General features: G+C 49.6%; 1 protein-coding gene across 2 annotated transcripts in view; it reads left to right on the top strand.

Moving 5' to 3' along the window:
- The window catches only part of LOC146786075 (major facilitator superfamily domain-containing protein 8-like), a 166,157-nt gene extending 145,054 nt beyond the window's left edge, over nucleotides 1-21,103 (top strand). For both annotated transcript variants that reach the window (XM_085635507.1, XM_085635509.1), the window contains 3 exons: nucleotides 16,166-16,296; nucleotides 20,115-20,249; nucleotides 20,375-21,103. In XM_085635507.1, coding sequence (XP_085491633.1) covers nucleotides 16,166-16,296; nucleotides 20,115-20,198 — 215 coding nt within the window. In that variant the 3' untranslated portion in view covers nucleotides 20,199-20,249; nucleotides 20,375-21,103. The remainder of the gene's footprint in view (nucleotides 1-16,165; nucleotides 16,297-20,114; nucleotides 20,250-20,374) is intronic.
- Nucleotides 21,104-23,647: the final 2,544 nt, after the last annotated feature.

Raw genomic sequence — 23,647 nt, 5'->3', positions numbered from 1 at the left:
CAGGCAGGGTGCTGGGATGTCCCCTTTCAACATGTGTATCTCTTCTTGGCATGTCATGTCCTGATACGTCAGAGTTTCGGTGAATTTGCCCATGTTTTCGACCGGTGTCTTTGATCCCCACGTGAACACGTCTACTGTTGATGGCGATAATGTTGGCTTTACTCTCATCTTCATGTATTCTGACATGCACATTATGTTGCATGTTGCGCCGCTGTCTAGCACGAACTTTGCTCTGTGGCGCCCGACGTCGATGTCTACTGTGGCAGTCTTTTTTATTTGCTGCTTCTCCACCAGCTGGACGTGTTCTTGCTGTCTTCCTTCTTTTGGTGTGTCGGACATGAGGTATAGCCGTGCTTCCCTCCCAGACGCTGTCATTCCGTCTGACTCTTCAGACGAGCCTCTCTCCGCCGTCTCCATGTGTCGTGCATGTCTTGTGCTCGTCATCCTTGGTCTGGCTGTTCGTCCCCTCTCATTCCTGAATTGCCGGCTCATGCATGCGCTTGCGAAATGGTTGTCTCTGTTGCATTTTCTGCATTTCTGGCCCATTGCTGGGCAGGTGCCAATCTGTGGAAATTCTAGGCCGCACCTGTAGCATGTGACGGATGGTTTCCTGGGATGTTGTTGCTCCCTGTTATCATTCTTTTTAAAGTTTTCCGTGATCTGATGCGCCATAGCCATTCCTTTTTCTTTGCCTATTTGTATCTGCTTGGCATGTTCCGTGGCCCGTGCTTCTGTGCGGGCCATCGTCAGTATTTTCTCAAGTGTTGTTGGTTCTTTTAGAATGCGTGCCCTGAACTCTACTGACAAAATGGCCGCCTCCTCTCGCGAGAGTTTGTTGAATCTCACGCGCGGGAGAGCCTTTATTTCCTTTTCTCGGCTGCTTCGTCAGTTTCGCGCTGTGCTTACTTGTGTCAGCAGCGCCGGGGTGGGGTCCCGCACCGATGTTCTTTCTCTGCTGGGCACTTCGGACCAGGGTGGGCTCCTGGCTCCGAGTTGATTTCCACGACCGGGTGGGCTCCGACAGTCGCCGCGACGCGTGGATTTGGATCCTGCCTCGTCGCCAGTTGTAACGTCGCTTGCCCTGCAATGATCACCACCACGCAGTAAGTGTGATTATTCTTTATTCTTGTACAGTTAGGCAGCTAGTATGCTGCGCGTCCGCTCCTCCTCATCACTTCCTGTAGACTGCCCCTATGCCTCCCCCTGACCGGAACTGGTGTCCGGTGACCTGCCCTGGGCCTTGCCCTCTCCCAGGTCCTAGTGTCCACTCCTCAGGACACTACATGCAGGTTGTAGAGTAGGCCATGAGCGTTTCTTTTCATAAAGAAGAACCTGTTTTCCTCCGATATCCTGAAATCTTGGAGGGTGCTCGAAAAAATTCTGGATGGAAAGAGGGTTCAAACTGGATTGTAATCTGGGTATATCCAAGGGAAAGCTGTTAAAAGCAGACAAAGACCTCTGGACAGGGGACGAGCTCATACCGGTATTGTTTCAAGAACACATGATGGCTGGTATACCAAACCAGAGGCGAGCGATCATAGTTAGACGGTCCTTGAAATCCTAGTTAACTCTTAGGTTGACATGACCTGGAAGCAGTGGTCGAAGTGGGGTGGGGGGGGGGGGGAATCTGAGGGGCACGGCGTGCCCTTACTTTTTAAATTTTAGGCGAACAGTTCCCTTACTTCTGGTCAAAAGTCAGCTGTCCTGGGACGGTTAATTCCAGGAGCTGGAAAGCTTCAGCTAAAGTGTCATTCAGGTGTCCTCGTGAGCAGTGAAATCGAGGGAGGGGAAGACAGAAAAAACAAGTCTTCTTGGCAGGGTGCCTGATTACCTGAAAGAAGTGTAAATGTGCCAAATGCTGAATCTCCAAATGTAAAGGGCGCCTGGAAGCCTGTACTGACTTTAACTGTTGGAATCCCTTGAAACTTCCTGGTGATACATTTATTTATTTTGAGCGGTACTGTAAGGGAGCTCCCTGTTTTCTTAAAAGACAGTAACAATAAAAATGTACTTCCTGATGACACATTTATTCTTTTTGAGGGGTATGGTAAGGGAGCTGCAATCTAAGCTGTGAATTGTGTGCTTTTAATAGACAGTTATAAAAAATAACAAAAATGCACTCTGTACACCCTGCAAAAAATCTATATTTTGGAAACACTTTTTATCTTAAACCTTTTTGCGCAGTCTGTAGCAGCCTTTCTGATGGATACATCTGCCAGTGGATTCCTCACCTTGTGAATATCCCCTGCGCCAGCATTCCACAGAACTTTTCTTCCCCAGCATTCCACGTCGACGACGTCACAATACATCGGCTCCGCACGCGACTCCGTACGACGTCATCGGAGCCATAAGAAGCCCACGTCGGCGTGATGACGTCAGTTCCCTTTTTTCCGCGCCGTCGACGCGCAACGGTTTTTTCCCAGTGCTCTCTAGATACTTTGTAATCTAGTGGTGTATTTTTGTTAAAATCGGTATGTCTTCGACGAGGAAGTCGGGCTTTAAGCCCTGTAGGGAGTGCGGAGGCCTGATGTCCATGACGGATCCGCATCAGAACTGTTTATGGTGTCTCTCCTCTGATCATGACGTGGATGAGTGCGGGTGCTGTAGGAGCATGAATCCTAAAGCGCTGAAGGAGAGGAAGACCAAACTCTTCATGAAGAAGATCGGTGAGGAGAAGAGAGGGAGGAAAAAGGAGAAGTCCAGGCGAGAGTCTTCGACTTCGAGGTCGTCGAAGTCGAAGAAGCACCATAAGAAGAGGAAGCATTCTTCTCGGCGTCGGTCCTCGAAGTCTAAGAGGTCGAGGTCGGCTTCGCCTCGTCGACGTCAGAGCAAGGTCTTGTCTCCTTCGCCTTCTCCTGATAAGTCTTCGAAGTCTCCCTCTCCGAAGCGGACTCCAGCTCGTTCCCCGACGCCGTCGCCGGCGCCGTCCAAGGCTTCGACTCCGGGTCGGGTGGAATCTGATGTGGAGCAGGAGCAGGAAGAGTCTGTTCCGGTGCCTGGTGACTCCGCGGCTCCGGTGGAGGATTCTGAGGAGCCGACGCCGGTGACTCCACAGGAGGATGCAGGGGCAGTTCCTTATCCCCAATTCCCGGCTCCAGGTACGGATCCTTCGGGATTTCTGAATGCCATGTATGGCATTTTTCAGAGAGCATCCTTCCCATCCGGAGCACCAGCAGGTCCCGTGGGTCCGATGGCGTTTTCTCTGGGAGTGCCGCAGCAATACGCTCAGGCTCCTTTTCTGCGTTTTATGCCGATGGCGCCTTCTTGGCAGTTTCCGGCGCCGGTTGGGAATCCGGCTCGACCTCGGATGGATCGTCAATCTTCGGAGCCTTCTCTGACGCCGAGGCCGACTCCATCGACGCCGCATCCGGCGCCGCCGACTCCACCTGTGGCGCCACCGACGCCGGTGCCTTTGGCTCCACCGACGCCGCGTACGACGTCGTCGACGCCGGCTCCCCGGATCCGATCGAGGCGGGAGGCCCAAAGGGTTTTGGAGGAGGAAAGATATCGGGCTGAGGTGGAAGAAGGTGAAGTCGACTCTTCTTCGGATGAGTTTGGAGGTATAGAGGTAGCAAGTGGTTTGGATACCACCCCGGAGTGGGAGCATGCTTCTGCAAGGTCTTCTCCACCACAGGAATTGGCGCCCTACCATGTTGTGATCAAGAAGGCCGCGGAGTTGTTAGATCTGCAGCTGCCCTCTGTGGAATACAAGTCCAATCTGCTTACAGAGGTGTTGCACTCTCCGACGTCGGCTTCGGAGCCTTTGTTACCTTTCAATGAGGCTCTCTTGGAACCAGTGTTGGAGGTGTGGAAGAAGCCTCTATCAGCTCCGGCAGTTTGCAGGCAGGTGGCAAGGAGATAAAGGTTGCGCCAGGAGACCCGTATTTTTTATCCACGCATCCTTCTCCGGAGAGCCTAGTGGTGCAGGCTTCATGTTCTAAACATGCTTCGGGTGCTTTCCCCCAATCTCCTGCTGATAGGGAGTCAAAGAAAGTTGATCAGGCGGCCAAAAAGACTTTCTCCTCAGGAAGTATGGCGTTGAAGTCATCAAATGCCACATGCTTGCTGGGGCGTTATGTTCATGCCCTGATGGACTCTATAAAAACTTTGGCCCCTAAGTTACCTGAGGGGGATAAGTCGTCCTTCATGGAGGTTGTGGCGGACACTCAGGCAGCTGCCAGGCAGGTGATCCAGTCTGGGCTGGATACGGCGGACTCTGTGGCGAGGATTATGGGGTCGTCCATTGCCGCAAGGAGACAGGCTTGGCTCCGTTCCTCAGGGTTTTCTGCAGATGTCCAGGCCACGCTGGTGGATCTGCCCTTTGATGGACAAAAGTTGTTTGGGGAGAAGGCAGATTCTGCCCTTCAACGTTTTAAGGACAGTAGGTTGACGGCGAAGTCCTTGGGTCTGCAGGTTCCTGCTAAAGGTTCAACTTTCCGTAAGGCTAGGGGATTCGGAAGATCATCCTTTCGCTCCTTCCGACAGCCACAACAGCAGCAGCAACAACAGCAGCAGAATCCCCTCTATCGCTCCTATAGAGGGAAGCAAAGGGGTCGGAGAGGTTCTGGTCGTAACCCCTCTTCTTCCTCCTCCTCCTCTGCTCCAAATGAGGCTTCAGGGAAGCAGCCCTAGATCCCCCATCCCGGATCATGTAAGGCCTGTGGGGGGTCGGGTGTCCTACTTTCTACGGGGTTGGAAATCTGTTACAACCGACCTTTGGGTTTTGAACCTCGTAGAGACTGGGTACGCCCTTCCCTTTCGGGAGTTTCCTCCCCCTTACCCTCCTTGCCAAGGTTATTGCTCGGAGGACCACCTGCTTCTCCTGCAGAAAGAAGTTCAAGCCTTGTTTCAGAAGGGCGCAATAGAGGTGGTTCCGGAGCAGGAAAGAGGTCAGGGATGCTACTCCCGGTATTTCCTGATCCCCAAGAAGGACGGCAGATTGCGTCCGATTCTGGACCTCAGAATCTTGAATTTTTACCTGAAACAGGAGAGGTTCAAGATGCTGACCCTTGCGCAGGTTCTTCAAGCGTTGCAGCAAGGAGACTGGATGGTGTCGCTCGACTTGCAGGACGCGTACTTCCATGTCCCAATCCTGAAGTCGCACAGGAAGTATCTCCGTTTTACGGTTGGGTCGCAACATTATCAGTTTGCGGTCCTCCCGTTTGGTCTTACTACTGCACCTCGAGTCTTCACAAAGGTGATGGCAGTGGTGGCTGCTCATCTCAGGAGGTCGGGGATTCCGGTTTTTCCCTACCTGGACGACTGGCTTCTGAAGGCAGGGTCCCCGGAGATGGTGCAGCGTCATCTGCAGGTGACAGCTCAGCTGTTGTTCGACTTGGGTTTTTCAATCAATGTGCCAAAATCTCACCTGGTGCCCTCTCAACGCAACCTGTTTATAGGGGCAGTACTGGACACTACTGTGTGTCGAGCATTCCCTCCTCCTCAAAGGATTCTCGACATTCAGGAGATGGTCCCTTTATTCCACAGTGGAGCGGTTGTTCCAGTTCTGAAGGTCCTTCGCCTGCTCGGTCTGTTCGCTTCCTGCATTCTGTTGGTCAACCATGCACGCTGGCACATGAGGGCGCTCCAGTGGTGCCTCCGCAAGCAGTGGCATCAGCACAACGGGGATCTCGGGGAGTCGATCAAGATCTCCGGAGAAGCTGCAGCGGATCTGTCTTGGTGGAGCGTGGAGGGCAATCTGTCCCAAGGAAAGCCTTTCCATCTACCTCCATCGGTGGCCACAGTGATAACGGATGCCTCCACCCTAGGGTGGGGAGCTCATCTGGGGGATCTGGAGATCAAGGGTCTTTGGTCTCCAGAGGAAAGGTTGTTTCATATCAACCTTCTGGAATTGCGGGCGATTCGTTTGGCACTCAAGGCCTTCCTCCCTTCCCTTCGCGGTCAGTCAGTTCAAGTCCTGACGGACAACACGACCGCGATGTGGTATATAAACAAACAGGGAGGAGTAGGGTCTCTTTGTCTCTGCAGAGAGGCCTTACGACTATGGTCCTGGGCTCAGGACCATCAGATTTGTCTGATGGCAAATCATCTGGCCGGGGTGCTGAACGTGCGTGCGGACAGTCTCAGTCGGCAGTTCTCCGCCGACCACGAGTGGAGGCTCCATCCGGAGGTGGTTCGTCGCGTCTTTCGGACGTGGGGGTCACCTCGGGTGGACCTGTTTGCCACCCGAGAGAACGCGCACTGCCCGTCATTCTGCAGTCTCCAATATTCGATGCAGGGGGCGTTGGGGGACGCGTTTCAGTTGAGTTGGGGCTCACGACTCCTTTACGCGTTTCCTCCCATACCCTTGATTCCTCGGGTTCTGAGGAAGATTCGCCAAGACCGGGCCCAAGTCATTTTGGTCGCCCCGGACTGCCCAAGAAGGGTGTGGTACACAGATCTTCTCCACCTCTCCTCGTGCCCTCCGCTCCGTCTCCCTTTGAGGGCAGACCTCCTCTCGCAGTCGGAGGGGCAGGTTCTACACCCCCACCTCCAGAGCTTACACCTTCATGCCTGGAGATTGAACGGGGCAACCTGAGTTCCTTCTCTCTCCCACCTGATGTGGTGGACGTTATTTTATCGGCCAGGCGACACTCCACCAAGTCCATATACTCCTACAGGTGGTCTAAGTTTGTAAAGTGGTGTGGAGAGAGATCCATTGACCCTTTAAAGGCTCATCTTTCTGATGTGCTTCAGTTTGCTCTTTCCTTGGCTCAGCAGGGCTGTGCAGTGGCCACGGTCAAGGGCTACCTTTCGGCCTTATCGGCATTTCTGTGCCTTCCAGATCAACCTTCGTTGTTTAAATCTCCGGTTGTTCTGAGGTTCATCAAGGGCCTTACAAACATGTTTCCTCCTACTCCATTTGTAATGCCTCAGTGGGACCTTAATCTTGTCTTAACCTTTTTAATGGGGTCCCCATTTGAGCCTCTTCATAATTTTCCTTTGAGGCTGTTGTCCTTTAAGGTGGTTTTTCTTGTAGCCATAACCTCGGCAAGGAGGGTGAGTGAGCTTCAAGCTCTTAGTTCCAAACCTCCTTTTCTTACCTTACATGCTGAAAGGATGGTTCTCAGGACCAGGGCTGCTTTCCTGCCAAAAGTTGTTACTCCTTTCCATTTGGGGCAGTCTATTACCCTCCCTGTTTTTTATCCACCCCCTCATCCTTCCAAAGAAGAAGAAAGACTCCATCGCCTTGACCCGAAGAGGGCTATGAGTTTTTATTTGGACAGGACCAAGGACTTTCGTATTGATGACCAGCTTTTTATTGGCTACGTTGGTCGTTCTGAAGGTAAAGCGGTGCACAAGCGCACGCTGTCAAGATGGATTATACTGACCATCAAGATCTGCTACGCCCTGGCTGGTAAGACTCCTCCTGAGGGTATTCGTGCTCACTCTACTAGAGCTAAGTCTTCAACATCTGCTCTGGCCCGGGGTGTTCCTGTGGCAGATATTTGTAAGGCCGCGACTTGGGCCTCCCTCCATACTTTCGCAAAGCATTATTGCTTGGACTCTGAGATGAGGAGGGAGGGCCACTTCGCGCGTTCTTCTTGCAAGACTTTCTGGTATAGAAGGGTGGACACCCTCCTCCGGGAGTGGGGACTGCTGTGGGAATCTATTCACAAGGTGAGGAATCCACTGGCAGATGTATCCATCAGAAGAACAAGTTACTTACCTTCGGTAACGCTTTTTCTGGTGGATACAGTATCTGCCTGTGGATTCCTCACTGACCCACCCGCCTCCCCGTTGTCCACCTTTGTATACCATGGAATAGGTCTTGTTTGAAATGTTTGTATATTCTCTTGTACATTTGTAGGAAATGCTTGTTTGATTAGCATTCCTTTGTTTTTGTATGCTATGTATATGTATTGGTATTCTGTATACTGTGTATACTTGGAGTTGTCGTTGGTTCACCTGTTCGCCTCGAAGGCACGGAAAAAATGGGTGGAACTGACGTCATCACGCCGACGTGGGCTTCTTATGGCTCCGATGACGTCGTACGGAGTCGCGTGCGGAGCCGATGTATTGTGACGTCGCCCACGTCGACGTGGAATGCTGGGGAAGAAAAGTTCCGTGGAATGCTGGCGCAGGGGATATTCACAAGGTGAGGAATCCACAGGCAGATACTGTATCCACCAGAAAAAGCGTTACCGAAGGTAAGTAACTTGTTCATCTTATACTGTGTGTAAAGCAAGTTTGAAATAATGTCTTGCATGTTTGCAGTGCTTTCTGTCTCAGATTGGGACCCTGTAGCACTAACCATACACAAGTCGCTATTCTCCATTGCATCAACCAGGATTTGGTGCAGTGCATTAACTAATAGAGGTTTCATAATGTAATATAGTGTATTTCCCACTGATTAACATATGAATTGTCATGTAAGCTGTGTTATTTTATATGTAGTTACCAGAAGGTGAAAGACTGAAAAAACGTAGAGAATATTTTGTTTTTTTTAGCCACGCCCACACTCACTCACCCCAACCATTGCCCCGCCCCCTTTCAGGCAGCATCACAGTTCCCATACTTTTTTTCCTGCACTTCGACCACTGCCTGGAAGTAATGAACACCCAAAGTCGGAAGTAAAACCCAGCCACCATGTAAAGGTGACTTGTCTAGGAAAGAAATGACAAAGGGTTTTCATTCCTAATGTAAAATGCAGGATAAGATCCTGGTGGTGTTGGGCTATACCAAGAAGGACCATCTACCAAAAAGACAGCAGAAGTTAGTCTTCATGAGTGCTGTAAGGAGGAGCCTGGGATAAATGAGCAACCACTGTACTTTTATAGTAGTTTATTTACCCTATAAACAGTTTATTTCCTGTCACAAAATGGTGTAATCAAAGCTAATGGTCAGAAACCGGTTGGGGAAGAACACTCGTTCCATCTGAGGAACATGCAGATGCCTCATTGCCGTCCCACCTCCCTGTTCTGATGTGCGGCCTCTTTTAACATCTAAGTTTGGAGTCTGCACTGATACCTATGATTGTCATACTCCACATCTGAAGGCGTGGCAGGCACCGGTAATGTTCTTTCTGGTGAATTCTGTAACTAACCTGCAGATTCCTCTCGGCCCTCCCACCTCTCTCTGCTATTGTGGGGCCTCTTTTAACAACTAAAAAGATTCTAAGTTAGGAGTCTGTGCACTGGTACCTATGATTGTGTCCTGCTCCACGTCTGAAGGCGTGGAAAGAATCGAGCAAGAATGCAAGGGTGACACTTATACTCAGCCCCGTTGTTTCCACAGTGGTGTAGAGTAGCACAGTACTACCTGGGGGCATGCAGGAGGATCCATTCTGACACCTGCGTAATATTCTAAAAGTAAGAAATCTGCGGTTAGAGTGTCCACCTGAAAGAGTCACTGATGGTAAGAAAGTTGCTCATTTTTTTCACTGGTCACTTATATCCAGTGATCATTCCTACTGGTGTTTGCATTACCGTTTCCAATCATTAGCACAGAATGTGATGCCATGTTAATAATGATGGCTCAAGTGTTTTGTTTTACTTGAATTTGTTTTACATGGTTTTTGGAAATAGTCCATAGATGTGTATTTTAATGGTGACCCTTATGTGTGTCGTAAGATACTTGCTTCAACCTTTGATATAGGCGGTGGTGGCCTGCGTACTCTACACGCTCAGAAATGAAGGTGGAAATGTTGGAGTTAATGTTCTCAAATGACTGGAAATATTTCAGAGCAGGATTTCCTTCACTGTTAGCTCATCGCCCTTCTTGCGCCTTACAGTATAACATCAACTTTACGTAATTGACTCATACACAGCCCAGAGTGTAGTTGGTTGACCATAAAGGAACACCAGGCACATCACTGGATGACGTCAATAATGTGTAGCCTGAGAGGAGCCTAGCGCTTGACCAAGATGGCCGCGTGAGCTCTGAGCTCCCGAGACCCTCGTGCCCTTCGTCGACTATCCTGTCTCTAATCCTGTCGGTATGCATGGCATCGTGTGGATGACCTGTCAGGGAGGCGATTGATGCTACCCGCGGTCGGATCGCCCACCGGGAACCGGACTTATGCCTGGCGGAAGATTGCGGCCTATCTCCGAGGGATGCCAGGCGCTAGAGTTGGCAGGATGCCCGACTTCTAGTTGAACAACAACGGCCAGGCGAGGTGTGAACTGTCGGACGGAGGTCCCCGTCCTTTCACTTTCGCTTTCTCTCCCTTTGTCAGCCCTGCCCCTGGAGAGCTCTTGGTGGCTTTATTACCCTATGGACGCTCTGCAGGCTACTCTGGTGGCCCACTGCAGAACTGATCACCCCTGATTCCTTTCATTGAGAGGGACCCGTCTTATCTGAACCGACCTGCTTGGTATCAACCATGTCGGGCAAAGCAGAGGTGGATCGGCTGAAGGCTAAGTCAACCAGGCGGGGAGCCTATACCCAAGTCAATAGTATGGACCGCCATGCTCTGCAGAAGGGCTCACCGAGTGGGTCGAGCCAGTCGCCGGATACCCAGAAGGAGGCCTCGCCTTTGGCCCCGGAGCTCTCACTACAGGATGTCATGGGCGCGCTCGAAGGGATGCAGACCTCGATTGGGAGACAGTTTGATGCCCTGGCGCATAAGGTGGATGCCATCTTGGTGGATGTTAACCTGATCCGTGCGGACCTGGGCAAAACGAATGAACGGGTTAGGACCCTGGACCTCAAGACCACGGGCCTCACCGAGGACGTCACGGAACTGCAGATCGAGGTTCGTAAGCTGAGGACCGAGAGTGATCTCGCCGCCCGCCGGCTGGAGGATTTTGAGAGCCGGGCCAGGCGCAACAACGTGCGCGTCATCGGGGTCCCGGAGTCCTCGGATGAGGCTTCGGTTGACCTGCTTGTCGAGGACTTGGTGCTTAATCATCTGAAGCCCAAGGGTCTTGGAAAGTTCTTTGCGGTTGAAAGGGCCCATAGAGTGCCGGGTGGGAGGCCCAAGGTGGGTGCCCCACCGAGGCCGATTGTCGCTCGGCTCTTTCATTTTCGAGATCGGGACGCTATCCTGCAAGCATCGAGGGTGACGGGCCCGGTCCCCTTCCAGAACGCGTCAGTGAATTTCTACTCGGACTTCACCCAGCAGGTGCAGAGGCAGAGACAGGGCTTTCTGGGGGTGAAGAGGCGGCTTCGGGAGAGGGATCTGAAGTATGCCATGCTCTTCCCTGCCAGACTACGTGTGGTGCACGAAGATCGGACATTTTTCTTTGACTCTCCTGTTATGGCCGATGAATGGCTGGACGCTTTGCCCCGACGACGGACGGGGGAGGACATTGCCGAGGATGGGGACAGTGGCCGGGATGGGCAGGGCTGATTTTTCGGAGCCGGTCTGACTCGATTTGGCTATATTTGAAGACTTGAATAGAGTGCAGTCAATGCGGAGGGCGGCGGGAGGACGAGGGGTGCTCTTTTCCTCCCTTAGGGTACTTTTTGTAGATTTTTGGGGGTTTTTGTAGGGCGACAGGCACACTGCAAGTTGGGGGGGCTTTGTAAGCTGCCGCAGGGTGGGGGGGTTCCTGGGATTTTGGGTTTGTTGTTGGGGGGTTTATTTCTGCAAGGCATGATGATTCTTTCCAGGACTGTTCCATGGTGGCTCTTCGGGAGTGGGGTGGGCCTCTTTACGTTTGAGGATGGGGGGTAGGGGTTTAAGTGTTATAAGCTGGAATGTTAATGGTTTGGGGGATCGCATTAAGCGTGGGATTGTTTTGCAATTCTTGAAACGGTCAATGCCGGATGTTGCCTTGCTGCAGGAGACGCACCTTATTGGTAATACGTGCTATGCTCTGAATAGGAAGGGTTATAAATTCATAGCACATTCGGGATTCTCCTCTGGGTCCAGGGGTGTGGGCATCCTAGTCAGAGCCTCGCTACCATTTGAGGTGGACTCCACCATTGTTGATGATAGGGGGAGGTTTGTGGCGGTGGCGGGGCGGGGCGGTGGGAAGGAAGAACTTTGGTTTTAGTTTCGGTTTATGTCCCGCCGGCCCTGCAGGCCTCCACGTTCACAGATCTGGGTAGGGCCCTGCTGGATCTCCCGGGGGGTATGCTTGTGGTGGGAGGTGATTTCAACGCTGTTGGCTCCGGCCTGCTGGATAGATACCCGCCCAGAGACACAGGGGGGGCTCAGAGGTGGCTCCCAGACTTCCTAAACACGCTTGGCCTGATAGACTGCTGGAGGCTCCGGCACCCCACACAGAGCCAATACACGTTCCACTCCGGGGCACATGGTAGTCTCTCCAGGATTGATTACCTACTCACTCTGGCTGCGCATGCCTCATTGGTCTCCGAGGCGAGGCACATGGCGCGTGGTATATCTGACCATTCGCCAGTGTGGATCCGGCTGGATCTAGGTCGGGAGGGAGGAGGAAGGGTGGCCCCTATTAACCCGTGGTATTTCCGGGACCCCAAGATGCGCAGCGCGCTGGTAAAGAAAGTAGATAATTTTTTCAAGGATAATCAGGGATCCGTGGACTTGGCAGTGTCGCTGTGGGAAGCATTTAAGACCGTGCTCCGAGGGGAAGCCCTCTCCCTAGTAGTAGCTGCCAAGCGGCGGAGAGATGGCGAGGTTCTGCAGGTTGAGGAGGAGATCGCGGCTCTGGAGGGAGCGCTGGAGGAGGAGGTTACAGAGTCCTCACTGCATGAGCTTTGCTTGAAGCAAGCTGAGTATAAGGACCTGGTGACGAACGCCGCTAAGACCCTCAGCAGGGAGCAGCAGGGCCGATTGTATGATGTTGGGGACAAGGCAGGGAAACTCCTGGCTTGGCTGGACAAAAAAGAACGGGTCAATAGAGTTGTGCCAGAGTTGACGGGAGAGAGGGGAGAGGCGATTGTGGAACCTGAGAGGATTGTACAGTGTTTCTCGGACTATTTCTGTAGGGTTTATGCCTCAGTGTCGGATAGGCCGCCCGAGGACTCGTCTGACCTCCTCCGTGATATCGAGTTGCCCTGTCTCTCCGACATAGATAGGGACGATCTAGATGGTGACATAACGGTTGACGAGGTGGCGGGGACTATCCGCGCGTTAAACTCGGGTAAGGCCTCGGGACCGAACGGTTTGCCGGTCGATTTGTACAAGCTATTTCCGGATAGGGTCGCCCCTCACCTGCGCGCCATGTTTATGGAGGCGCGGGGGAGTGGGACCCTCCCGTTGGACCAGCGACTGGCGACGATCGTGGTTATACACAAAGAGGGCAAACCCCGAGATAAGTGCGCCTCATATAGGCCTATCTCACTTCTTAACGCAGAGCCGAAAATTCTGGCTAAAATCCTGGCGACCCGATTGATTAGGGTACTCGGTGACTTGGTCCACCCGGATCAATCCGGATTCATCCCGCACCGAAACACGGCGTTAAATCTTCGGCGCCTTCATGGTGTAATCACCAGGGCGGACACACTGCGTGAACCAGCTATTGTGGCGTCTCTTGACGCCACGATGGCATTCGACACGGTGGAATGGGCATATTTGTGGGCCGTGCTGATCAAGTTCGGCTTTGGCCACGGTTTTGTGAGTTGGGTGAGGTTGCTGTATGAGGGGCCACTTGCGAGTGTGGTGGTGAATGGTCGGGCGTCGACTCCGTTTCAGCTTGGGAGGGGTACCCGGCAGGGTTGTCCCCTGTCGCCTTTGTTGTTCGCCCTCGCCCTTGAGCCGCTGGCTGCGTGGATACGTTGGCACCCGGATATACGGGGCCTTAGATGGTCGCCTGAACACGAGGACCGTATTTCGCTCTATGCCGATGATATCCTGCTGTATCTTGCCTCACCCAAGAAATCACTTATAGTGGTCTGTGACGTACTCACATCTTTTGGTAGGAACTCGGGCCTTGTTATCAACTGGAGTAAATCATATTTGTATGTTCTTAGTGGCGAGGTTCCCCCGATCCCTAGAACATGTTCGATACAGGTCGCTCAGCAGGGCTTCGTGTATTTGGGGATTTTTATCTCCATGGACTCTGCTGTGCGATATGAGAAGAACCTGCTCCCCCCCCTGGCACGCCTGAGGCGGGATGTTGAAGGCTGGCGGAGGCTGCCGCTCTCCCTCGTTGGGCGTGCGGCCCTGTTCAAAATGATGTCGCTTCCCCGCTTCCTCTACGCACTGCAGAATACTTTGGACTGGGTTCCGGCCAAATACTTTCGGGAGGTCGAAGGCCTCCAGCGAACGTTGCTTTGGGATGGGCGGCCGCGAATAGCTATTGCAAAGTTGACGCTTCCATGGTACGACGGGGGCATTGCGCTCCCAGACATCCGACAGTACTATTGGGCCACCCAGCTGAGTGCGATCAATCATGGGTTTTATGGCCCTGCCCTCAGCCCTGGGTATGCCATGGACAGGTGGTTGCTGCGCGGTGGTAACTATTACAGGGCGTTGTATTCGCGGTCCTTGGACTCGTCCCTCACGGGGCCCACTGCTGTGGCGGTGCGAGTGTGGAAGATGGCAACTGACTCGCTGGGCTGGAAGGATAGGCTCACCCTCGCTACCCCGCTATTTGAATCTGAGAGACTGGGTAGGCTTTGGCACACAAAAGGCTTTGACAAATGGGACTTGATCGGCATCTCCAGGGTCGGAGATGTCCTGATTAAGGGGAGGGTGAAGTCCCTTGAAGAGTTGCAGAAGGAGTATGAACTGGGGCCATCTGAGTCTTTCCGCTATATTCAGGTGCGTCACGCCCTCCGATCAGTCCTCATAGAGGGTGAGAAGGTGCCTGAGTCCTCTCCTTTGGAGGACCGGGTCCTTGATGGCCATATGCCCGAGAGCACGATCTCGCTCATCTATAAGAAACTGATCAACGTCCGGGCGGATATGCTTCTGGGGTTGAGGGACCAGTGGGCTAGGGATGGCCTCGAGTTGGATGACGAGGATTGGCAGTCTGCTGTTTCCTCTCCTAAGGAGGTTGCGATCCCGTCGCGTCTGAGGCTGGTGCAGCTTAAAATACTGCAATGAGTGTATGTGACGGGGCCAAGGCTGGTTCACATGGGATTCTCGGAGGGCGGCCTATGCAGGAGGGGTTGTGGTATGGTGGGTACTTTCCTGCATATCATTTGGGAATGTGGTGTCATCACGGAATTTTGGAGGAGAGTCCATGCAGTGATGGGGGAGGTGACGGGCATTGCTATGCAGCCGGAAGCGCGGTGTTGTCTACTGAATGTCTGGGGGCCCACTGATCATAATGCGGCGCAGACCCAATGGGTGACTCTGGGCAACATGGTCGCTAAGAGAGATATCGCGCGATTGTGGGGCTCTGCGGGGCCCCCCACATTGACCGCGTGGAAAGAAAATATGGACTGGAGTATGTTAAGGGAAAAGACGGTCTATTGCGCTAGAGGCCGCCCCCGGAAGTGGCACGCCATATGGGGGCGGTGGAATCAATACAGGGGGGGAATATGTCTTGCCCCGGATCTGGATCCTCCCGAGGAACAGCTTTCCTCCTAACCTTCTTTCCAGCTCAGTATGGTTTATGGACTTTTTGGCCTCTACAGTCCCTCTTCTTCCTCTTTACTTTGTACTGTAACTGTTAGATGAGTGGGGTCCGGCCTCCCCTGGGGGGCTCATCATGGGCTTTCAGTGTTCTTGCCTTGCTGGGGTTTGTTGTGCGTTTTTGTGTTTAATTAAAATTGAACCTTTGCACTTCTCCTTTCATGGTATTGGGGACGCATCTCTGTTTCTATATATCGATGCTGCCGAACCTCCGGGTTGTCGGCTGAATAGCGGTGTCCTACTTTTGAAAATAAAGGATTTAAAAAAAAAAAAAAAAAAAATAATAATAATAATGTGTAGCCTGGCCCTCCAGATACAGCAAGCATGTAGTTAAAATCTGACAAGACTTAACTTCACACAATTGAGAATAAAATAGATAATGGAGTGCTTGACTTAACACTCCAGACCATTCGAAAGAACCAAGGAGTATCTAATGTGCTTTGCCTTAGCTGTCACAATGAGGGCGGCAATCTAGCTCTTCTTTGTCATCATCATCATCATCATTCTCACCATATTGTCACTCTCTCTCTGCATTTCTTGAACTATAATTTCCTCAGCCACCTTTACACCATTGTTTCTTCCCCCTCCCCCCCATCTTCTTACATCTGTGTCAGCGCTCCTCCTGGTCTTTGTTGGTTCTTTCCATCTGCATGCGTACACAACTGTATCCTCGTCTCCACTCACCCAACTGTCTCATCCTCTTCTCCACTGCAGGTTTCAGTCATGGACTGCGTCGCTCCATTGGAGGAGTCGCCATGATCTTGGGCCCTTTGTGGGCGGGAGGACTGACAGAGAATTTGTACATCATGTTGGCCGTAATGATGGCTTTACTGACACTGCTCACTGTGAGTATAAATATGGTTACCCCACATGATTATGCAGTAATATTAAGAATTGGAAAATGGATGCCTTTGAACACTTCAGTCTTATTTAGAATTGGGTAGATCCTTTAATGTGGCGATGGTGCCAAGCAAGGGAAAAGCCTCTGTATATTGGGCTTTGTCCTTGGGAACACATGCAGGACCTGGGAGGCCAAGGCAATGTTAGAAAAGATTGTGGTAGGGGGATGCATGCAGGTCTTCCTACTAGGTTATCCTGGCCTTGGGGCAAGGTGATACTCTTGCACCATAATGCACCTTTCCCTTATCTCTAAAAGGCCCCCAGAAGCAACTCAAGAATTTATATAAACAGCATAGACACAGTAGCACCTTGCTTTGAATCCAAAAGGACATTGAAACACGTTTCCGTTCCTGTAGGCTGGTGCATGGAGCCATCACAAAAGCAAGTAAAGTCCACAGATGTTACTGCTTAGCTCCGTATATGTCAATCTATCTTTAAATTATTTGTGTGCTCTTTGTTTAGTTTTTAAGGTCTTTCATTTCAGTAGGAAAGGAGAATGCAAATGTTTAACATCTACACAGTGCTTCACGCTGACAGTCTGCTCCCTTCCAAGCACTTCCAGTGTTTGCTGAAAGGTAGGTTGCGTGATGGAACCATTCCCAGCTCCTCTGCTGACCCTAGGCCCTGATTTGAAGGAGAATGTTTTAAAAAGCTGCAAAAGGATTAGGAAGCTTCAGTGTCAATGACTGTAAGACTGGTTTCAGGTATTGCGAGGATGTGGGAAGAGCATGGTCTTTGATGGTGCTGTGGTGTTGGATCCATGGTTGACTTCTTGTCTAGTGTTATTTGTGAACCCTTGAAAATACTGAGTTGGTGGGGGGAGGGGCAGTGAGTGGTAGAAGATAGTGTTTGCTTTGAATGATGGAGTAATTGACAGGTGATAGACTGAGGGCCCCCTTCTGGGACACGGAATCATAGAGGTTTGGACTGGGAGTTGCACCTTGACTGTAGGTTAACATACAGTGTTGTTAATGGCTTCTGGTGGTGTCCTTACATCGTAATGCACAATGTAAGCAGGAAAGGCTTCCAGACTTAAGGGGGGGCCGAGAGGAACTAAAGCGGGGAGTGCACCCTCCCTTGTTTTAACACTGCTTTACAAAAAGTACTCACAACTACCGACTCCCTAATGAGTGGTTGGATCTATTTGAACAATCCTGGAATTCTGATAGTGTGGAGATCCCTACGTGAAGTCACTATAGGACACCACTACTAGGTGGGAAAGGAGGCAAATCATTTTATTTTATATTCCCTCACACACCCTAGTGGTGTCATGCTTCCATCATAGGGACACCCCGACGCCTTGAAGTCAGGGTGGGCTCAACCGTCTTTCAGGGAGCTCTTAGGAAGATGTTTTTGGCCAGGGGGATAAAGATTAAAAGCCCACCAACAGATCCCAGTTTCCCTTTATTCTTGGATCTGCTGGGGGTAATAATAAAATACAAAGTAAGGGTCAGTAGGGATATTATGGTCCTAAGACCCTATAGCCAACATGTTTCAGTCCTTGTAAGCCCTATAAAGGGTGCTGGGCTTTCTTCAGGGCGGAGTAGTGTGCCCCCTGGTATGAGTAGTACAGAGAATTTCCCTATTCTACTTATTATAAGGGCAGCTAGCACTCCTTATTAATTTTTTAAGACAAATTAGTCTCATGTAATCACTCCATCTAGGAAGAGAAAAAGAAAAGAAAAAATATACCACACATTGTTGTATATAGAGTTCTAGATTGTTCATATCTACATGCGTTCGTGTGCACTGATCTGTGGTGAACGGTTTTCCCACCACACAAGAGATAGTTGAATTTTCGAGTCACCCGAACCGTCGGCCCACAGTTGTGATGGGGGAAACAAACAGTGCTGGAGGCTGGACCCCGAGGGAGCCAGCTCTCTTCTCATACCTTATGTTCGTGACTCGGCTTCATATTTACTCACGCCATCAAGGGTCCTGCCCCTCGTCCCGTCTAAAATAGGAAATCCTATTTTAGAACTACAACACCCATGATTCATGCTAGTGTCACGTTGACATACATTTCACGACCATAAATAGGCAGGACACTACCAGCATTACTTTGATGATTCCACAGTCAAAACGTAGCGGTCCGAGTGTAGAACTACAATACCCATAATTCCTGCTAGAGTCACTGTGATGTCCATTACGCAACCCGGAAATGGGCGGGACACCATCCAATAGACAACGATACATTTATAGCGGGAGATCGACGTAACTCGGAACCCCAAGCAGTGGAACCACCTCCAAATAGGACGGGACGAGGGGCAGGACCCTTGATGGCGTGAGTAAATATGAAGCCGAGTCACGAACATAAGGTATGAGAAGAGAGCTGGCTCCCTCGAGGTCCAGCCTCCAGCACTGTTCTCATGGATATTGTCTTTTGTTTTGTTTCCCCCATCACAACTGTGGGCCGACAGTTCGGGTGACTCAAATTCATCTATCTCTTAAACTTGGTGATTGTGCTCCTGTAAACACACAGTGTTTGACTACAGGGCTACCCTGCAGAGCCTTTGGTTTTCCACTAGGAGTTGAAACCCCTTCCAAAACGGGGTAAGGATGAATGAGAGAGAGAGTGAGAGGTATATATACGAATGAGCATGAAGTGAGAGCATGCAAATACGTTGTTACACTTCCGAAAGACATGGCGATTTTTAAAGCTACAAGTTTGATCATGAGTGAATGACACGGGTGTTGTATCAAGATCAACAACGCACACCTAAGAGTGAAAGGTGATAGGATGCGGCATAATGCCGCCACTACAATGGGCATAATACAAACACGAGCGTTTGATAAACAAAGTGTGTTTTCACTCGCCACCTCCGCGTGTGTGGTGGGAAAACCATTCACCACAGGTCAGTGCACACGAACGCATGTAGATATGAAAAATCTAGAACTCTATATACAACAATGTGTGGTATAATTTTTCTTTTCTTTTTCTCTTCCTAGATGGAGAGATTACATGAGACTAATTTGTCTTAAAAATGAATAAGGAGCGCTAGCTGCCCTTATAATAAGTAGAATAGGGAAATTCTCTGTACTACTCATACCAGGGGGCACACTACTCCGCCCTGAAGAAAGTCCAGCACCCTTTATGGGGCTTACAAGGACTGAAACATGTTGGCTATAGGGTCTTAGGACCATAATATCCCTACTGACCCTTACTTTTTATTTTATTATTACCCCCAGCAGATCCAAGAATAAAGGGAAACTGGGATCTGTTGGTGGGCTTTATCCCCCTGGCCAAAAACATCTTCATAAGAGCTCCCTGAAAGACGGTTGAGCCCACCCTGACTTCTAGGCGTCGGGGTGTCCCTATGATGAAGCATGACACCACTAGGGTGTGTGAGGGAATATAAAATAAAAGGATTTGCCTCCTTTCCCATCTAGTAGTGGTGTCCTATAGTGACTTCACGTAGGGATCTCCACACTATCAGAATTCCAGGATTGTTCAAATAGATCCAACCACTCATTAGTGAGTCGGTAGTGGGGAGTACTTTTTGGTAAAGCGGTGTCCTTACATCCCCTCCCCTGTATGTAAAGGTTGGCGTCTATGTTCTGTGGATGTATGGTATTTTCGGGGCTGTGGCCTTGCAGACCTGCTGTCCGTCTCAGACTGTCACTTCTGGGTTTCGTCCCCGGATCTGCAGAACAACTGCCATGTCTTGGCCAGTTCCCTGGTCTTTTAGTTTCTGAGTCAATTTCGGTTCCTTTGTCTGTAGGTTTCGAACAGCTGTCAATGTTGTCCTTTTTTTTCTGGCAGGTGATGGTAGGTGTTTCCTACAAGTACCTGGTCGAGCCGCAGCCTGTTCTCCCCTGCCCTATTGCCCATGAGGAGTGTGGCTAATGCCCGCTAGAAGCGGCAAAGGAAAAGACGATGTATGAGATGCACAAGAAGGTGAGGTGAAGTTGATTTAAGGGGGTGCCCTCACTGAAACTTCTGCTAATGTTTGATTCATGCTTATTAAGGAGACCATACACTGCAGAGCTCATAACTTGTCATTGTGCTTTCTTGTTCTGTAGGCTCTGGATTTGCTGAAGATTTTCAATCTGGATCCTTTGGAAACTTCACCTGCCTGTCCCAGTCTCAGTTAAAATTAACCATGTACAGGCTTTGACATGAGTAACCTCTTGTGACACTACTCTGTGGTGATCTCACTCACGCCCCTCTCACTAAGGATATTGTAGAGGTGCCTTCATACTACTAGCAATCGTGACCTGCATCCTTTAGACTCAGAGTGACAACGAAGACTTGGGTACCGCATTGAAGGATGCAGTATTGTGCTTTCAGACCCCCTCCTGGACTAACTCATACCCTCTTTCTTTTCTGTCGCCGAAGGCCTCCTTAAAGGTCCCCAATTAGTGAACACTGTAATCCTCTACTGGCTCACTGTTAGTCGTCACACGACAAGATGAAACACAGAAGAAGAGAAGAAGCAAGCAGCAGTGCTGTAGCAGAGTCCTCTCCTTGCCCCAAATTCCTTCCTCTTTTTCCTCTCACTCACAGTCTTCATAACATCTCTCCTACCATCTGCTGTCTTCATATCTTCCTCCCCCTGCCATTGTCCACTGTCCCCATCCTTCTTCTGCCCCCTTTGTCTCTTCCCATCAGGGCCACCAACCATACATCTCTTGCTCTGTGCTAAGACATATTCTGTTTCTATGATGTGTATATATGCCACTGTTGTACAATATGTGTATACGTATGTTGGTGTATTTATGTAAATACAACAAATCTTTAACAACTACAGACATATTGGCTTTAGGGGTTAGAGTTCTTCATTATACATGCATGGTTATGGAGTTGGAGTATGTCACAGCCTGCATCAGGGCACATTGCTGTCCACTTATTTTCTGAAAAGATTGTCCCTTAAGTATTAATGTTGTTGGGTCACTCCATTGACAGATGATGTCTTGGGTTGGAGAAGGTTCTTGCTCGACCACTCTCAGATATTTCTGGTATAGGAAACAGACAGATACGACTATGTAGGTCGATGCACTTGGCAACAGAAAGGTGAAGGTTTTTTTAATTTTTTTCAGGATGAAGTTGTTTTTATTATAGGGTCTTTTGGAGGAATACAAGATATTTATATATCAAGCAAAGCTGTGCTGACTGAGCTGCTGAGCACTAGTAACCAAAATGCAGAATATATTCTTACATGCCCAAAACTACATCAGGGGGCAACTACCATGTGTATGTAAAACAAATGGGTCAGAGGGTTCTGTGGAATATTAGTTAAAACATATTAAACCGCATCATTTCAAATCTTCTGAAGGGCAGTATGATAAGGTTGTCTTTTGTAACAAAGACCATGATGGCAACAGTATTCCCAATCAACATTAAATACAAAAATGAATTAATTGGTGGGCGATAACCTTAAAGTACACAATGTTTCCGCTCTAGTTGTTGCCCATTGATTGTTTTTATTTGCACACTTAATTTTTGACAAATTGAAAACAGTGTGCAAAGTTCTAACGCCCACCAACCACTCAAAAGTGATTTTAGTTGTTACTTCAATCTTAGTTTTCATTTTTTCACATCCATCATCCGAGGTGTTTGTTTGACCGTCCAAGCAGGCTTACTCAATGCTTTACAGAATATGGACCATAGCTGTGATAGAATTAGAGCACATTACTCCATTTTTGGTACAAAAATAGTACAACTTGATAATACTGATAGTCTATCTTGGAATTCTCATCCAAATATAGGAGCTTACGTATGACACAATGGCCAATAAATGGTAATCATTAGCTTAGTCGAAACATCTGCCCATTTGTTAATGCCTTTGGCCAACACGCAATCATGGGATTTTTGTGTGATTGTGATCTGATAATTTTTCCTCAGGTTAAAAAAAAAAAAAAGTAACTTCTCGAAAAGATTACATAAAGTATTACAGTTGTCACCCCTTAGAATCATAGTCTTTCCTCTTTGTCATCTGAACTACATATAAAGATGTAGAGCATTGCCCTATATGCTGCGCAACGCTTACAATTGCAACAGACTGGAAATAAGAAATGATATTGAATGGTATAAGAGGGGTATTGTAAAGGGTGATCTTTTAAAGAAAACCGCATTACAGGAGGATCGACAGCAGCCTTCTGCGTGAGTCATGAACAGGGTGGTCCATATCTGGGGTTCGATCGTGTTCCAGACCGTATTTACAAAGGGAAGTCAACACCTGTAGCAGCATTCAGCCAGTTGTGTGGTTGTTCCATCGGTTTGTGATTGGGATATCCTGTTTATTTTTTATCTTGTGGGTGATTTGAGAGACATGTATACAAAACATATTACACCCAACTTTTATTCCTTGTGGCACCCGAAACACATGGCATTCTTCCCAACTGATCCTTTTAAACTGGGATGTTTTTAGGTTGAGCCGATCAGGCAGCACAGCTGTCTGCTTAGAACAGACATATTGTGGGCCTATCAAGAGCACACAGGCTTGGAGACCTCCAATTGCTTACCATTTGTTGACTTGTCAACCTCATTTGCCTGCTTCCTAGTCCTGTCCCAGCTTGTCAATCTTGTGTTTATTTCGCCAATAGAGCATAGCATAGTCTGTTTACCATCCCTTTTGATTGGCTCGCTTCTATGCTGCTTCTGGTTGCCCTTCATGCACTCCTTTTTGGTAAGCATTCCTCGAGAGTACATGTGTTATCCTGCTGTCTCCTTTGTGTACTCCTGTCCCTGTGCCCTTCATTTTACTCACTGTTGCCCGTGTGCCTCTCACCACCCCTTCACATTGCTTTCTTACCCGTTGTTCTCCTCCTCACTCTTGCCCTCCATGTTGCTTCTGTTCTCCTGCCCTCTGTGTTGCTTCACCCAGCACCCTCCATCTCTCACCCGTCGTTTCTCCTTTCCACCTTCTGCATTGCTTCCCCCACCCGCGTAATCCCTGTTATTCCCCCGACACTTGTGCCTTTGATGTTCCTTTCCACCCCCGCCTAAAAAGCGTTTATTTTCCTTTTTATGCGATGAGTCAACTCAGATCCGCAAATAAAAAGAAGAAAATAATTGTCTTATTTAGCCATGCTGCACTGCATCGAGTATTCTGTACAGCATGGCTAAAAACATTGACAAAGCCAATAGGTCTCATAGGCGAAATCTATTAGCTTTGCAATTGCTTGTTGTTCTTTGCTCTGTGAAGCTGGGACTAGTCTTTAGAATGAGCTGTTGCTCTAATATTATTTTACCTTAAATAAACGAAAAGACAAGAGGCGTTTGACAAAACAGGAACAAGTTGGTTTGATTAAACGCAGTGGCCGGGAGAGTATCAACAGATGCTTGTCTGAAGA

This window comes from Triturus cristatus, chromosome 11 (assembly GCF_964204655.1).
Source record: "Triturus cristatus chromosome 11, aTriCri1.1, whole genome shotgun sequence".
Lineage (NCBI taxonomy): Eukaryota > Metazoa > Chordata > Amphibia > Caudata > Salamandridae > Triturus > Triturus cristatus.
The sequence above is the reverse complement of the archived record's forward strand: the minus strand, read 5'-3'. Positions and strand labels throughout refer to the sequence as shown.